General features: G+C 31.8%; 1 protein-coding gene and 1 long non-coding RNA gene across 2 annotated transcripts; one reads left to right on the top strand and one right to left on the bottom strand.

Moving 5' to 3' along the window:
* Window positions 1-277: 277 nt before the first annotated feature.
* On the bottom strand, window positions 278-4,169 carry LOC111696790 (uncharacterized). The gene is made up of 2 exons (XR_002764159.1): window positions 4,128-4,169; window positions 278-1,815 (listed from the first exon to the last, which is right to left on the bottom strand). It is a non-coding gene; the product is annotated as an uncharacterized LOC111696790 (long non-coding RNA).
* On the top strand, window positions 2,793-14,584 carry LOC111696789 (transmembrane and immunoglobulin domain-containing protein 1). Its single transcript, XM_023466526.1, has 10 exons — window positions 2,793-2,841; window positions 4,825-4,879; window positions 5,860-5,897; window positions 8,850-8,956; window positions 9,358-9,436; window positions 9,795-9,860; window positions 11,384-11,457; window positions 12,759-12,827; window positions 14,174-14,225; window positions 14,442-14,584. Exons 1-10 carry the CDS (start codon window positions 2,802-2,804, stop codon window positions 14,567-14,569), a joined length of 708 nt encoding a protein of 235 aa, XP_023322294.1. The 5' UTR covers window positions 2,793-2,801; the 3' UTR covers window positions 14,570-14,584.
* Window positions 14,585-17,493: the final 2,909 nt, after the last annotated feature.

Below are 17,493 nucleotides of genomic sequence, written 5' to 3' on the forward strand. Positions count from 1 at the left end.
TATCTAACAATCTGGTAGGGTCAATCATTATTAATTTCTTAATCTGTTGACCATTTGGATACTCTTCCCAATACAGTAAATATTTTACAATACTTTAATTTTCCATCAAAAATTAAGAAACGTTAAAAAGTTTGAGGGTTCTATAATTGCAAGTCATTCTTTATTATGGCTAAAACTAACATGGGGGTAGTGGGTAATTCCCCCCCCCCTTTCTCCCTATAAACACCCCATATTGTCTGTCAAATAAACAAAAAACGTCCTTTGAAAAATGACAAAATTGAACTTGATATGTGTTTATTTATGCAATTGAACAGTGCAGTGAAATAAATAGATGTTTTGAAGTATAAGACTGGACATAATGTTGAGGCTGGTAGTCTCTGTCCTCCAATAGTTTACTAAGAATCCGGAGTTTCAATCCTAACTCGGAGCTAACTCTACACAGTAATATGTAATATATTCCACACAACATCATGTTTTACATCTTATAGGTCTCTAGGGGTTTTTTAAGAGACTCCCATTTCTTGAGTGGTATGCCTGATTCACGATAGTATTCGTATTCGTAAAAAAAATTATGCGTAAAAATGATGATATTAAATTTGCTGGTATTTGGATAAAAAATGTTAATTAATAAACTTATAGTCCATAAGAGTAAATTGCGGATTTTATACAACAGAGACAAATAACGTATTGAACAGAATTTAACCCTGATGAAAACACGACGGTATCATTGAATCTTTCCCATTGTTGCTCAGATAAAGATTGAAATGGTACCTTCATAAATCAGACATGCCAATCTGTGAATGGCCGGATGGTTTCTTGAAACTACTCTACAGTCCATGAAAGAATGACCAATTTTTTAGAGCTTTTTATAGTTTTTAGATTTCTTTTCTGACACTAAGTTGCAAGTTAAGGAACATTTCCACATCGACTAGAAATCATTCTATTGTAAATTTAACCAGCTCTTACCTGCACCCCTGTCCCCCCCCCCCCGAAAAAAAATTATGTTTTCTCCGTCCCATCTACATACATCGTTCTGCGCTCCTCATGTCCAACTTTTCCCATCCCATTCACATCATTCTCCACCCCGTGGTCCACGTTTCTCCATCCCATCCACATCGTTCTTCGTCACTTGTTCAAGTTTCTACTTTCTACATCCCATTCACACCATTCACCACCCCTTGTTCCAGGTTTCTCAATCCCATCCGCCTTGATCTTCATTCCTTTTCCAAGTTTCTCCGTCCCATCCACATCGTTCTCCACCCCTTGTTCCAGGTTTTTCCGTCCCGTCCATAAAATTTTTCACCCCTTGTTCCAGGTTTCTCTGTTCCATCCACATCATTCTCCACCCCTTGTTCTAGGTTTCTACGTCCCATCCACATCATTCTCCACCCTGTGTTCCAGGGTTCTCCGGCCCATCCACATCATTCTCCAACCCATGTTCTGCAGGTTTCTCCGACCCATCCATAAAATGTTCCACCCCTTGTTCCAGGTGTCTCTGTTCCATCCACATCATTCTCCACCCTGTGTTCCAGGTTTCTCCATTCTATCCACATCATTCTCCACCCCGTGTTACAGGTTTCTCCGTCCCATCCACATCATTCTCCAACCCTGTGTTCCATGTTTCTCCGTCCAATTCTCATCGTTCTCCACTCCTTTTACAAAGTTTTTTTCGCCCAAGGCAAAACTTGTATGGCCCAAGCCCATACTTCTCCACCTAAGCCCCAGGATTCTCCGCCTCAGCCCCAGGATTCTCCGCCTCAACCCCGGGATTCTCCGCCTCAGCCCCAGGATTCTCCGCCTCAGCCGGAGGATTCACTGAAGTACATTAAAATCATTTGTGTGTACATAATGTATAGAAAAGCCGGATATTACAAACCTAGTCTGCCTTGAATTCAGATTTAGATAATATCCGGAGAATAAATCTAAAACACTACATAGTAAACATATATATATTTATTGTAAAGATATATATATAAATATATATGATTCTATAAAAGGGATGGGGGAGCTATATATTAAGATTGAAAAACATCTAAATCAATTAATTTATTTTAGTTTTAACAGACGACACTGAAAACATATAAAACATATATTACTTTGAAGCAAACTAAGAAACTCTGTTTGATTTAAATAGCACAAAATAACTTTTTCTAAAATTTGAATAGAAACAATTTAATGTTTTGAAACTTACAACCTCATAAATGTTTTACTTGTTTTTAACAAATTGTTTTCTCCTATACCCAGACTTATTTTTTACAAACCAGTTGTTTAGATAAATCTTATCATCATAAACAAATCAATTATTTTTTGATTTATTATTTACTTATTTATTTTATGTTTTAATCTTTTGTGTTGGATACTCATAATCCCAATACCTTGATCTCGATATCCACTTGGACACTTTTGATTTTATTACTACTGCTTTCTTTTTTCAGCTATTCTTCCCCGATTAAACCTCTGATCAAGTTCAGCCACAAGAATCCTCAGGCGGATTTCCAACATCGAATTTCTGCTGCTCAGGGCCGGTCGGAAAAATAAACACCTATAGCAATGGGCCCCGTTTAAACTCTATCTCGGCGCTAAAATCTATCTGAAACCCAAAACTAAACTGAAATCATCTTCTCTTAGCAACTTACTGTCGTAGACCTATTGATATTTCGCATTATAAATTCTGCTATATCAAATATATGTATAAAAATGCCAAAAGTTACCACCATCAGGGTTTCAAGGCATGAAGGATTTGAAAATTATTGTTTGAGACTAAGATATATAAGTTTTTATATTTCAGAATTGGTATAAGAATGGAGAAGCTGACCCTTCTAGTTGTTATATGCTGGTCAGGTCAGTGGACATATTCAATATTCTATTTTATCCAATATTTGTATATTTCCCTGGTTCTAATATATGAAAATTTATGTTTATAAATCTTACACAATTTAATGATCGATTAGGATTTAAATAAAAATTCCAACGAAATTTAAAATGAAATTGATAAACTCTTAATAGTAAAATGATTTTTTTTTACACCGAAACGAAAAATCGAGTCACACCCTGTTCACTTTTTACACACCGTTAAAAAACTTTCATCTGTCGATTTTTTCGAATCGTATTTTTTAAAATTTAATTGAGTGAACTTTTTATTGGGATATTTGCCCAGTGGGATTATCTTTTCCATTTTCAATTTGAAACTAAGTTAGAAAAGGTAGAATCAGATTAACGTGTTCTCCATGTCAAACTGCCAAAGAGATAAAGTTAAACAGTTTAACCTTCACTGGGATTTGGCATGTATATGATGCTGTATTACCACTTCAACTTTTTATTGATTATGATCTCGTATAAGATTTGCCGATTTTTTTGTTTTTGTGGAAATTAAAAAAAAAATATGGAAATCATAAACTAGATTCTTACTTCGCAGACGTAGTTGACTCACTTCTCTTGTTCCCAATTCAAGTTAAAAAGTGGTTTAACTAAGTTTATCTAGTTCATCTACGTCTCACTATTCAGAAAATTTGGTCCCTGAGCGGATTTAAACTAAGGCTATGTTCACTGTAAACGAAGATGTGAACGTTCTCACGCCAAAATCACGCAGTTTTTTGTCAATTACTCTTTTTAAGCCGAAACTAGAAAAAGTGCGTTATACATTTATAAAATTTATATGCCTAGGGCTTCAAAAAGTATGAGTAGGTTTGTCGAGAATGTTTAAAATAACTTTAAATCTGGACAAATAGATAGATATTTATTCATTCTTGAATTTTCAATAAAGATGATTTTTTGAAACGTTAAAATGTTGAGGTCTTGAAGACTTAAAGTATAAGATTATTTCCGTGGATAATTATTCAATCTACAGGATTAAGACAATTCATCATTTTTATATTTTTCTTGGAGAAAACTTTTACTAACTTTTAGATATGGAATTTTTGAAGATTTTAAAGATTTGTGTTTATTTTGGGTATATACAATTCACATTAGAACTTGGTCATACAATAGCGGGAAGATAACCTTTCTTGGATTATATTAAAGCTACCTTTCTTGGATTATATTAAAGCTACCTTTCTTGGATTATATTAAAGCTACCTTTCTTGGATTATATTAAAGCTACCTTTTTTTGTAAACATTCAGTAATTTACCTTTACTAGCCGTAGAGGGCGCTTCGCGCCCATCTTCTAAATTAGTTGTGAACATGCTTCTTTGTGTACATCGTAAAACAAAACAAAAATAATTCGCGGATTTTTACAAAAAATTTCGCGGATTTTCAAAATTTTTAAAAATTTAAGGACGATCGAATTTTGATGGAGACAAATATTTGAAATTTTGATTTTTCATAAACCTTCCCTGGGGTCCCTAGATGTCCCACAAAAAATTTGGACCCGATCGGTTCAGCCGTTTTGACGTTTATTGGATACAAACAAACAAACAGACAGACAGACAAGCTACATTTATATATAGATTGGTTCACAGACATAGAGCAAATTAACCTAGGGTCAAACAAAAATAGAGACAAAAACACGACAAAGGGGCAAAATTACATATTTTAGAGGAGGCTAAGGAACCGAGCACAGCGGCATCAGATCTAATCACGGCCATTTTGTTTCTATGTGATAGAACTATTTTTAACCCTAGGTCTTTTTTGACATAGGTCGTTTTATCCTTAGTCGGGTTTTGCCTGTTTCTCATTTTAGGCGGTAGGTCATTTAAGGCGATTTATTTAATTTTTGATGACTTCGAAGTACAGGCTTAAACTGTTTATTTACAAAAGTTGTATTATTAGAAAATTTTAGTAAATTTTTTAAAATCTTTTTTGGCTAATTGTTTTCAACTGCTTAGAGGGGTTCAGTGCAGTTCCAAGTGTAGAAGTTAAAACGCTGGAGCCACAAGTCAGGTTTAATATTTTATTCTTTATTCAATTTCTAAATGAATGGTACAATGAGAACCAAGAAACTGTGGGCTAAACATTGCCTTTATTCTGTCGCTTCAGATTTTTTAGTTGGAACATTTTTGCGACTGTTCAGGGCATTATTTTTAGAAATATTTCACATGCAAATTACATAACCTACAGCGACCTAACTACGTTAAATAGTTATATAAATGTTAGTTAAAGCTGGCCAAACGGATAAACTGAATTAGCTGAATTTTGTAGAGAACCCTTGGGTTTAAAGGGTGAACCCGTGGGTTTAAAGGGTGAACCCGTGGGTTTAAAGGGTGAACCCGTGGGTTTAAAGGGTGAACCAAATTTGAAATTTTCCGAGTTACACGGGCTACGCTTAAATCATTATTAAATACCAAGAGGCCGACCGCCGAATTTAAAGAATTTGAGTGCCGGCTTAAATTTGATTCGCCGCGAGGGCTCAAATATGGTTGGGTCCACTTAAAATTGTATTCAATGTTTCAAGCCAGCGAGTTAAATTTAAACCGGTTTTTGGCGGGTTTGAGACGCTGCTCAAATTCATTAAATTTGGTACAAAGCACGTGTTATAAACGGCAGGAGTAAAGACAATAAATGATTATATAAACCTGAGAAACGTCGTGCATTCTAGCTATTTTATAATTAAACGGACCCAAAAGGAAGTGTTTCCGAAAAATGAAAGGGGGTTTAGGGTTACGGCGAAAAATAAGCGCTTTTGAGAAATGAATTCACGCCAGACTTACTTTTGGACACAATCAACAATATTGGTAAAACATAATTTATTTGGATTTATGTTTAAATTTCATTTTAACCTAAATATCTTCATTTTCTAGTTTTCTAGTTTTCTAGAATCCTTCATCAATCCAGATATTTTAGGGATAGAGTTGAACCTGAGTACAAAATAGATATATTTTAGGGATAGAGTTGAACCTGAGTACAAAATAGATATATTTTAGGGATAGAGTTGAACCTGACTACAAATTAGAAGAAAGAGGTTTGGAAACTTATTATTTATTAAAAGCTCTTTTTTCTAAGTGGTACAATGACAAAGTTTAAAAGTTTATTGATTTCTTTACTTTTTAACTAAATTATTTAATAAACAAGTTCAGCTTAGTTTTGATTACAAATTACTTTTCATATTTTTAAGAAATCTCTGAAAATGTATTTTTTAATAAAAGTTTTGCCCTTCAAGAAAACTTTCTAATAAGACGTTTTATGGTTTTAATTTTAAGACTTGAGAAATACAAATTCTATAATTGTCTTAGGTTTTTAAAAAAATTAGTCCAGTGTACTTGAAAAATGTATAATTCTTACTCTTGAAAGATTAATGTGATATATTTGTTATTTAAAATGTAGTTCTTAAACTCTTTGAATAAGAGTTATTTTAAGTACTTCATAAATGTTAAACCCTTGAAATTAGAAGAAACACACTTAATGATTTCTATATATCTTAGACGTTAGAAAGTTGTATAAATAAAAAAATGTGTACGTGGATTTTAATAAATGAACTGAGATTTTGACGGTGTGAACATTTAATATTTCAAAATGACATAAACTATTTGATCTAATAGAATTCATAATTTGAAATATCAAAGGTCCAATATCAAGGTTGCAAATATTTAAGGATTAGAGAATCAGAGTTTGTGGCAAGAACTTATTTCCCTAGTTCAGTTTATTTTACAACCGACATTTCATGCTTAAAGTACGTTAATGTACTTAAATCCTTGAAATAAGAATTATGAAACCTCAATATTTTAATTTATAGATTTAAGAAATGTAGGTTGTAAATAAAAGAAGGAGTGTTTGCGATCTGCAGAATTTTATTCAGAAAGTATGAAAAGAAAAAGCCTTCACTGCATCATTGCTTGCGTTAGGAAAATGTCATAAAACAAACATTATTAAAACTTTTATTCTTATTTCCATATTAAAGGACCACATTATTTCAAGCAAAAGAAAAAATACATTTTTTCATTCTTCCTTAAAAACAGAAATAGTTATCTCTGCTATAGTGAATAGTTCCCAAAGACTTTTTCCCAAGAGGCAACTTCGCAAGGGTATTTTCAAAGTGGCAACTTCCCAAATGTGTAATTTCTCAAGCAGAAACTTTCTAAGTCTGTCCTTTGTCGCAGCGCTCGGCCTATTCCTTCCTAGTCGCAACCCTCCGCCTATTCTTCCTAGTCGCAGCCCTCGGCATATTCTTTCCTAGAAGCAGCGCTCATCCCCCATTGCAACCTAGCTGCGGCGCCTCAGAAGGCCTAATCAAACGTTCAGGAAGTTGCCGCTTGGGAAATTGCACATTTGGGAAGTTGCCATTTGGGAAATTGTCACTTGGGAAGTCGCCCTTGGGAAAATAGTGATTCGACGAGGAAAAACTCTGTCTATCCTTTGGGGAGAAATGTCTGTTAAGCTCAAACCACATGGATCCCTGTTTCCAATAAAAAATATTCCTCTCCACAACCATAACCTTAGAAAACAGAATTCTGTTCCCATTTATTCAAGGGAGAACGGAGAGGTTAAGAAGATCGATCATGTTTCCAAAGACTACTGAATAGTAGATAAACATGTATTTTCACCAATATAAAATGTATATCTTATTTTATATATGAATGTTAATCCTCAAATTTTTTAAAAAAATATTTATTGAGCCATGCTATGCATGATTAATCTATTAAGTTATTTAATACACTAAATCTTCTCACAGTGGTTAATATTAACCCTATTTTTACTTTCGCAAAAAGAAAATACAGGGGAGAGAGACAAGTAGAAATATGTTTTATTTATTTCACATTTGTTCTTCAAAGAGCTGAATATGTATGTAGATCGTTAGTTTTAATATTTTTGTTTTTCTGAGAAAATAATTAAGATTTTACAGTTATGTGTTAGAAATTAGGCTAACAAGTACCTGGAATATTAGAATACTGGAATACTTAGATGAATGCTTTTAGGAAATTGTATATTAAATATAAACAAAATATGAAAGCTGAGATAAGCTGAAGGGGGAAGGGGTGGGAAAATGTGTCAGTTGCTTATCATTTGAAATAATTTTTCATCATATTCCATCATATACTCCTAACACAAATCAACATAAGGTACTGAACTCTTACCACAATTTTACATCTTTGAAACCTGAGGGCAGCTCAAAATTTAAAAATTTCAAGTTGGATAAAACATTTTTAAACCGCGGCTCAAATTCTTTAAATTCAGTCTCTGATGACGTAGATCTTTTATATTTCAAACATTTTACAAGATCAAACAGTTAGTATGGAATGGTATGAGGATTAGAAATGTATGTACAGTGAAACCTTAATAACGAATACATCGAAAGAATTCATCAAATGTCGTATTCTTCACTTTCTGATAATGGAATGTTGCAGATATTTAGTTTTTTTTATTAAATGATTATATGGAACTCTTTAAAACTGTTCCCACATATTCATGGCTATTTATTTGTTTTCGCAAATACTGAAACTTACATAATATAGTATAAAACTGATTAAAATATTGTCAAGACGACATTTGATAAATTCTTCCGATGTATTCGTTATTAAGGGTTTCACTGTATGATAGGAATATACCATATTGAAAGAAACCATTTTTTTGAAGTTTTAAGACATTAAAGTTTGTACTTTTTTAAAATCTGAAAGAAAAGACGAAAAGAATAAGTTTTATTTGCTGCTCAAATGTGTGAGTTACTTGTACACAGACAACGCAGTAGAAAATTGTCAATTTTCAGTTAATAGAAAATAATATTATTTTTGCTCAGACAAAGGGTTATAAGGCAATATTGTGAATCTGGCAAATCTTAAAAGGTCACTTGAAATTACGTCGTAAGGCCCCCCTTTGATTAAAAAATTCAGAAACTGATTTTCACACGATTAAGACTCTCCTTTTTTGAAAATATATACGAAAATAATATACGAAATGCAGATTAAACCCTAATGTTTAGGTTGGATAGAGCTATTGGGACCTGGTAACTACAGTCTAGAAGAAGGAAATGAACTGGCGCTCATCTGTAGGGGTTCATCAAACCTTAATCTAGCCTGGAGTAAAATAGTTAGTATTAAGCTTTATAAAGCAATTCAGATTGAGAATTATACATAGAAAGTAACTTAAAGTTCTTGCAACAAACTCGGAATTTTTTTTTTCTTCGTGACCCGATGTGATCATCTCGTGGACTGTTGTATTTAAAACTACGAATTCTTTTAGATCAAAAAGTTGAAATATCAAAGGTAACTATCAGAAATCAGGATGCGAAGATAAAGGGACGAGAAAATCTGAGTTTGTAGCAAGAACTCAGTTCTTTTAACGATCTTTTTTATTTCTTTTTATATTTGTTATAAATTCAATAGATTGATCCTTAATTATTGTTAGAACGTAATTTTTTACAATTTGTAACTTTTACAATAATTATGAGAAATCGTGTCCTTTCCCTTTTATCATTTTTTTCTATTAAGCCCGGATTACTGCCGAATGGAATGACCAGGGTCCGGGGAGAGCAAGTGATTGTACAAAGGGTTTCCAGAGACCATTCAGGAATCAGATTAGTCCTCAAAACCAGATTCTTTTGTGAAAGGAATAATTTAATTCTACAATATTATCCCTGGGGATTCACCAGTATTCATTCAATTGCAGGATTATACAGGCAAAAGTAGTATTTGAGATTTTTTATTTTAAAATTCGAAATTTTAACACTTTTTTCATTGCGATTATAGTAAATCGCATCTTGCCAATTCTATTAATGGAAATATGGCAGACCGCATTTTGGAAATCTCAAGACTATGAAATTTCAATTTTTTTATTTTAAAAATTACTTTGATTGAGTTTAACGAAAAAAAAACGATTAGATCACCTATAGCTTGAACCCAAGGACTATTTTGATTACTGGCTGCAGGGATTTACCGCTGCCAAGATGAAATGGATCCATCACTTTACACTGATAAAATTGTCAATGTCTTGTGTAAGTATATATTTGTTATGCCTTTTATTTAGGATTGTTAAATCCCGATCTCAAAAGTTAAAAAAATCAAGCCTTTGAAAACTGTCAAAAGTATCGTTAGAGGCATCAATTGTAGGTAGCATCTTGGACTCGACCCATGATCAACACCAAAACTAAATTTGTAGGAGTTTTGTGACACCTTCTTTAAAAAGTTAAATTTTTACATGAACTGTAATTAATTTGTTAATCTGTTGAAACATTCAGTGTGGTTTAAAATTCAGTAATTGCTTGAAACACAATTCATTCAAAATTTAAAATATTTAAATGAAAAACAATTTAAACTTATATGTATATTGTATGCATGGTTTAGAATATAGTTGGTTAGGATTTATATTTACTTTTTAACAAGAGTTTCTAAAACTTTTAAAAACTTTACTAATTATTTTGCATCAAGACAATCCCCAATGCAGTGTTTACTCTAAATTAGGGTTAATTTGTTTTTTCTTTTTCTTCTTTTGAACATATTTTACTCGTCTTCATAAGTTTTTTCAAAGTTTTTATCATTATACCAATATTATCTTCCTAGATAGATAGATAGGTTTAATCATTTATCCTCGATATTATCTTCCTGGATAGATAGGTTTAATCATTTATCCTTGATACTATCTTCCTACCTGGATAGATAGGTTTAATCATTTATCCTTGATATTATCTTCCTACCTGGATAGATAGGTTTAATCATTTATCCTTGATACTATCTTTCTAGCTGGATAGATAGGTTTAATCATTTATCCTTAGTATTATCTTCCTAGCTGGATAGATAGGTCTAATCATTTATCCTTGATTATCTTCCTAGATAGATAGATAGGTTTAATCATTTATCCTTGATATCATCTTCCTAGCTGGATAGAAAGGTTTAATCATTTTTCCTTGATTATCTTCCTACCTGGATAGATAGGTTTAATCATTTATCCTTGATTATCTTCCCAGCTGGATAGATAGGTTTAATCATTTATCCTTGATACTATCTTCCTAGCTGGATAGATAGGTCTAATCATTTATCCTTGATATTATCTTCCTAGCTGGATAGATAGGTTTAATCATTTATCCTTAATATTATCTTCCCAGCTGGATAGATAGGTTTAATCATTTATCCTTGATATTATCTTCCTACCTGGATAGATAGGTTTATTCATTTATCCTTGATATTATCTTCCTAGATAGATAGATTGGTTTAATCATTTATCCTTGATATTATCTTCCTGGATAGATAGGTTTAATCATTTATCCTTGATATTATCTTCCTAGCTGGATAGATAGGTTTATTTATTTATCCTTTATTATCTTCCTAGCTGGATAGATAGGTTTAATCATTTATCCTTGATTATCTTCCCAGCTGGATAGATAGGTTTAATCATTTATCCTTGATATTATGTTCCTAGATAGTTAGATAGATTTAATCATTTATCCTTGATATTATCTTTGATAGGTTTAATTTATCTTAGATAGGTTTAATTCAAAGGTTTAATGATTAATTTACCTAGATGGTCCAGATGTTTTGGTTTTCAAAATGTTTATTCAAACCTTAGACGGAATCAACCTGAACCTGGTTTGCCAGGTATATTGAATTTAGATACAAGGGCACTGCGTTAATTCCACAAACTCCAGTATTCTTATCCCTTTATTTTTTTTTGCACACGATGGTGTAAACCTTTTGGTTTTTTTTTAACTTGGGTTATTTGATCTAACATAATTGAAAGTTTGAAATATCTATGGTTAACGACATTGAGTTGCTAAGATATAAGGATTAGAAAATTAGAGTTTGTGGCAAAAACTCAATTCCATATATCTCTATTCTCTGCTATATGGTGTACACTCTAGTTATTTAAAACGTTGATTATTTGATATAACACTAAGGTCTGTGACATTGGGTTGAAAAGATATAAGAATTAGAAAATCAGAGTTTGTGGCAAAGACTAAATTCTTTTACTGGATTTTTTTTTGAGTAAAGCGTCCACAGTTAAGATGGGTTGTTGTGCTCAAATAGATTGTTCACCTTGTATTTATTATAAAATACCCATGATATCCTTATTTTGGGATTAGGAATACATAAAACCCCCCCTATCCAGATTTGGATATTTTGTGCTAAATGTCCCTAGTCCAACTTTTCAAGGCCAGCTCATTAAAAAATTATACCTCAAACTTTAATGGTTTGGTTGGTAGAGAGGGATTAAAAAGAAAGAATAGTGTGTCAGAAAAATTTATTTTTACTTTTGACAAACATTAACATGTGGCAAATGTAATTAAATCCATTTTTTGTGGCTGTTCAACTAAATGAATTTTAGATCTGTAGCATAATTAATAAAAATGTTATTGGCTATTTTAGATTATTATGAAACCCTATGCATCAAAAAAAATTGTGTCTTTAACTATATGGTTGAACAAGTAAAGACGTTTGGGCGATCTAATGAAAGCCGTTTTTAAGTTATTATAAATCCCAAATCTCAATCTCAACAATCCCGTGGTTTCCCGAGTTCCCCAATCATAATTTGAGGCAAATCGGTCCAGGGGTTCCTGATATATGATCAGACGAACAAACAAACAGACACCAAAACAGAGATTACAACTTTATATATAGATATGCTGACCGTTTTAGATGAACTATTCTTTTAATATAACGTGATAGTTGGATAAAATTTTTTTTCAATTAATATTTATTGATGCCTTTTAGCATTATGGAGAACTTGTTGTTATAGCTTTGATTTTTTAAGAAGAAATTGGCAAAATTCTCACCGATTTTTTTTCAGAGCTTGAGCTTTAAATCACAGTGTGCACTGTACTTTTTACAAAAATAAAATTAAAGAAAGGTTGCTGAGAACTATTGTAATAACTCCTAGTTTGAGATATTTCAATTATTAGGTTTCCTCCAATCCCCTGGCTTCTGTACTATGGATGAAAAACGGACAAATCATTCAAGCGTCAACTCAGGTAAAATGATTGCATAGTAAAAAAACAAAAAATTTTAAAGGTTTACAAAAAGTTCAAATTTTTTTAGCGACACCTTAAGGTTAACAAAATTCCCACTAGACATGATAATTTTTATGAAAAGATTTTACGAATTTGCTTTTTTTGGTTCCATTTGTTATTTGATTTGCTTTTATCTCCTCAAGAAGACGCCACACTTTTTTGATTTAGATATTCGTGGAGAAAAATTCTCAATTTCATAAATAATTATTCTTCTACTTTCATTATTTCATTAAAACTTTCAGCACATTTTTCACCTAAACTATTTATTTGTAGTTAGTTCTGGATTTGTAGTTAGTTGTGCATTTGTAGTAGTTAGTTTTGCATTTGTAGTCAGTTTTGCATTTGTAGTCAGTTTGAATTTGTTGTTAGTTTTGCATTTGTAGTTAGTTTACATTTGTAGTTAGTTGTGCATTTGTAGTTAGTTTTGCATTGGTGGTTAGTTTTGCATTTGTAGTTAGTTTTGCATTTTATTGTTAATTTTGCATTGGAAGTTAGTTTGCATTTGTAGTTAGTTTTGCATTGGTAGTTAGTTTTGCATTTTTAGTTATTTTTTTCTTTGTAGTTAGTCTTGCATTTTTAGTTCGTTTTGCATTTGTAGTTAGTTTGCATTTGTAGTTTGTCTTGCATTTGTGGTTAGTTTTGCATTTGTAGTTAGTTTTGCATTTGTAGTTAGTTTTGCATTTGTAGTTAGTTTGCTTTTGTGGTTAGTTTTGCATTTGCAGTTACTATTGCATTTGTAGATAGTTTTGCATTTTTAGTTAGTTTGCTTTTGTGGTTAGTTTTGCATTTGCAGTTACTATTGCATTTGTAGATAGTTTTGCATTTTTAGTTAGTTTTACATTTGTGTAGTTAGTATTGTATTTGTAGTTAGTATTGTATTTGTAGTTAGAATTGTATTTGTAGTTAGTATTGTATTTGTAGTTTGTATTTGTAGTTAGTATTGTATTTGTAGTTAGTATTGTATTTGTAGTTAGAATTGTATTTGTAGTTAGTATTGTATTTGTAGTTAGTATTGTATTTGTAGTTAGCATTGTATTGGTAGTTAGTATTGTATTTGTAGTTAGTATTGCATATCAACATTGAGAAATAAAAATTCTCTTTTTTTTTTCTTGTAAAAATATTGAACTTATTGTTAGAGCTTTTAAATTAAATATTAGTTTTTCTATTACCTCAGCATATGCTTAGTTTTTTTTAACAATGGTATTTAACCTAAAAACTCAGTTTTGTTTTGATTTTCTCAAGGTACAGATCTTTTTTATCCCTTTGTTATATGATTTTAATTAATTTTTTTCTTTTTTCTTTTTCAGGTTGAATATAAGTTTGTTCTAACTCATGTCATTCTTCACCCCTCCAAAGCAGGATTGCAAGCATATCAAATATTCAGGATTTTTTAAATGTAATCTAAAAATGTAAATTTTATATTTTTAAACATTGTACGATTTTCTGAAACATGTTTACTTTTCATTGTGCAGTCATAAAAAAGGTATTTTTTCTCTTGAAGAAAATTTTGTGGAAAATCACACCTCTGTGCACACTGCAGCTCAATGATACATAATGTTTGTTATTGTACTACAGATCTAGGAGTGTATACCTGTATTGCAAACAACAGTAGAACACTGAAAAGCCAAGATTTACTAATCACAGGTACACATAGTTACCGCCAAGAAAGTTCGCTGAAAAAAAGTTTGTCAGGAAAATCTTAAAATTTTATACTTTAAGCCCTGAGTAAAAAGGCTTTTCTAGAAATAAAAAAAAATCGGGGCTTTATATCAGGAACACTTTCTTTTGGGATTAGAGGTAAATAGGACTTTTTCTCAAATGTTTCATGTCTGTATGTACATATGTACAGTTGTGTGGATAGGTTTAAAAGAAAAGAAAAATCTAATCCATTACATTCATTTTATCATCGATATTGTTCCAGAAAAGAAAAGAAGAAAAATATTGATCGAAATTATATTTCTTTATTGGGCGCATAGAGCAATAAAACAAAGAGGTGAAGCTTAGCTTAGATGTACACAACCGACCTGTCTATTAATTAATTAATAGACAGGTCGGTTGTGTACATCACGATATGTTTACGTTTCTAACAATGTACACTTGTATATAGTCTGATCGTATTTCTAAAGGGGGATTTTATGGAATTGACCAATTTTTAGATTTTCTTTCTTCATTTAAAGAGTCGAGAATTCGAGGATGTTGACCCAAACATTTGAGAATTTTCAAATTTGTAGGTTTTCAATTTATTAGCTAAAAGTTCTGTCAAAAATATTAAGTTTCTAAGGCATGAATTTAACTGAAAACATTCTTATTTCAAACATTTTTTTATTGTTTCTTCTCTTCAACTCTTTATCATAAACATGACAGTGTATGCAGGGTTACCCACAAAGATGAAACAACGATGACGACCTGGAGCTCCTAACCCTAAACAGGCGGGGGGTTGAGATTTGGCTCCCCACTCTAGTTTTTTGACATTTCATAAATAGAAATTTAAAGGATTTTTTGGTAATTTTTTATGTCTAAGGTAGGGTGCAGGGCGATAAAAAACCAGAGTATGTAAAAAAATCTTAAATAGCCCATAACATTTTTATGACCAAAGCTACAGATCTGAAAACTATAGTTTTGAAAAGTTCTTGAAAAATGGGTGTAGAAACGTGTGTCACACTTTGATATTTGTTTTAAACAAAGAAAAATAATGATATTCCTATATATTCATTGTGTCAGCTTTACCATAAAGAGAGACCCCAATCCTTTCTCTATTCATAATTCATGTGTAGCATATATTCACCACTCACCAATTCTCTTCTATTTATTTTTTAGGTTTCATAATAATAAACAAAAAATAAAAATTAATATTCGGTTTAAAGGGACTGTAAGCGTATTAAAATAATCTTCCATTTAAATAGGGACATCCCTTATTCTTAACCGTATCCTCAAGGGCGTAAACAGAAATAAATTTGGGGGAGGGAAACTGTTTTTTGCCCCCTCCCCCTAGGAGCTCTTAGGGGCGGGGGACAATAAACCATTTTAAAAGATAAATAATTTTTAAGGACAGAACAGAAAATACGCTTAACAGTTTACATTAATAGGAATCATCATTGTTTCAATTCATAACTTAAACGTAAAGATTTTTATATATATATATTTTGCATGACGTGGCTGGATTTAAGAAAACTTCGAATTTTTAAGGCACTAAATTTACCATTTAAAACAGAATAATTGCCAGAAGACTCAAATAAAATGTTGTGGTATGGAATACCAAACGGTTGTGGCTTAAGGCTGCTAGAAGACTAACAACTAACAAGCTAGTATGTGGCATGGAAGGGGATAATGCTGTAGCTTATGGCCGCCTGCAATCCCTGCTCGTTTCAAACGCGGTTTTCTATAATTCTCTTTATTCTTCTAGAAAGTAAATATTAATTTTCCTTCTATAAAACAGCTTGTTATTCAAGTTTAAACAATTTCTACAAGAGTCACACGAGTCTGTCACCAGTCACAGGTTTTAAGGCAGAGATAAGAGAGTTACATAGATCGATTAACACCTATAATTTGAGATATTTTCCACAGCATGTTATATTGTTTACATACTGTACACGACCAATCATATCAGGATACATCTATATTCAGAGATATTTAAGGATCTTCTGAATAGGAAATGCAAAATCTTTAAAAATAGACAATATTCATAAACGTTATGTTTTATGTTTAAAATTGGAGTATTTCTTTAAAATTGTAAAACTTAACCCTTGAATGCAACAAGTGGCCGAGAGATGTCAGTCAAAAAACTTTACATGGAACCGTAGCATGGCGTGCCGGTAACTATAGGCATGCTCAGCCTATCCAGTTAAAGTGTATGAGCAGTCTGTGTAGTCTGTGTTTTAAGGGTACCCTTGTAAATTAGGCCGATGTCCTTCTCCAAATAGAAGGTAACTTGAAATTACGTTTCGAGTTCCTACTTCCTGTAAGGATGTAGAAAAATTACATTAATCCAAAGGTTGCAAAGGAATTGAGTCTTTGCCCTAAATTTGAATTTTCTAATTCATATATATGCAACCTGATGGTGTAAACTTTTAATATTTCAAACTCAGATTATTTGATCTATCAGAATTCATAGTTTGAAATATCTAAAGTCTACGACATTGGGTTGCAAAGCTATAAGGTTTAGAAAATCAGAGTTTGTGACAAAGACTCAATTCCTTTAGTTCATTTATACAAATTCAAAAAAAATTTTATCAGTGAAGCTCTTCAATAAGATGAGTTTTTGGACTGAAAACCTCAGAAAAGAGATTAGAATAGAAGGGAAACAAGACTATCCCTCGGTATGAGATTAGGATAGAAGGGATATAAAACTATCCCTCGGTATGAGATTAGAATAGAAGGGATATAAAACTATCCCTCGGTATGAGATTAGAATAGAAGGGACTATCCCTCGGAATGAATTTGTTCAAACTAAAATTTGGAATTTTTTATCACATTATATTTTTTGCCTAAAATAAAAAGCAATTAGAAATTTTGACAATTTTGGTCAAAGAAACGATAATTACGTTTTTTTACAAGCTGATTAATTCAGGCTACTTTCTGACTTAAAAGCGAAACTAAACTTTCTTTCATTTCATGCAGGTCAATTTAG

The sequence above is a fragment of the Eurytemora carolleeae genome, unplaced genomic scaffold (assembly GCF_000591075.1).
Source record: "Eurytemora carolleeae unplaced genomic scaffold, Eaff_2.0 scaffold108, whole genome shotgun sequence".
Classification (NCBI taxonomy): Eukaryota; Metazoa; Arthropoda; class Copepoda; order Calanoida; family Temoridae; genus Eurytemora; species Eurytemora carolleeae.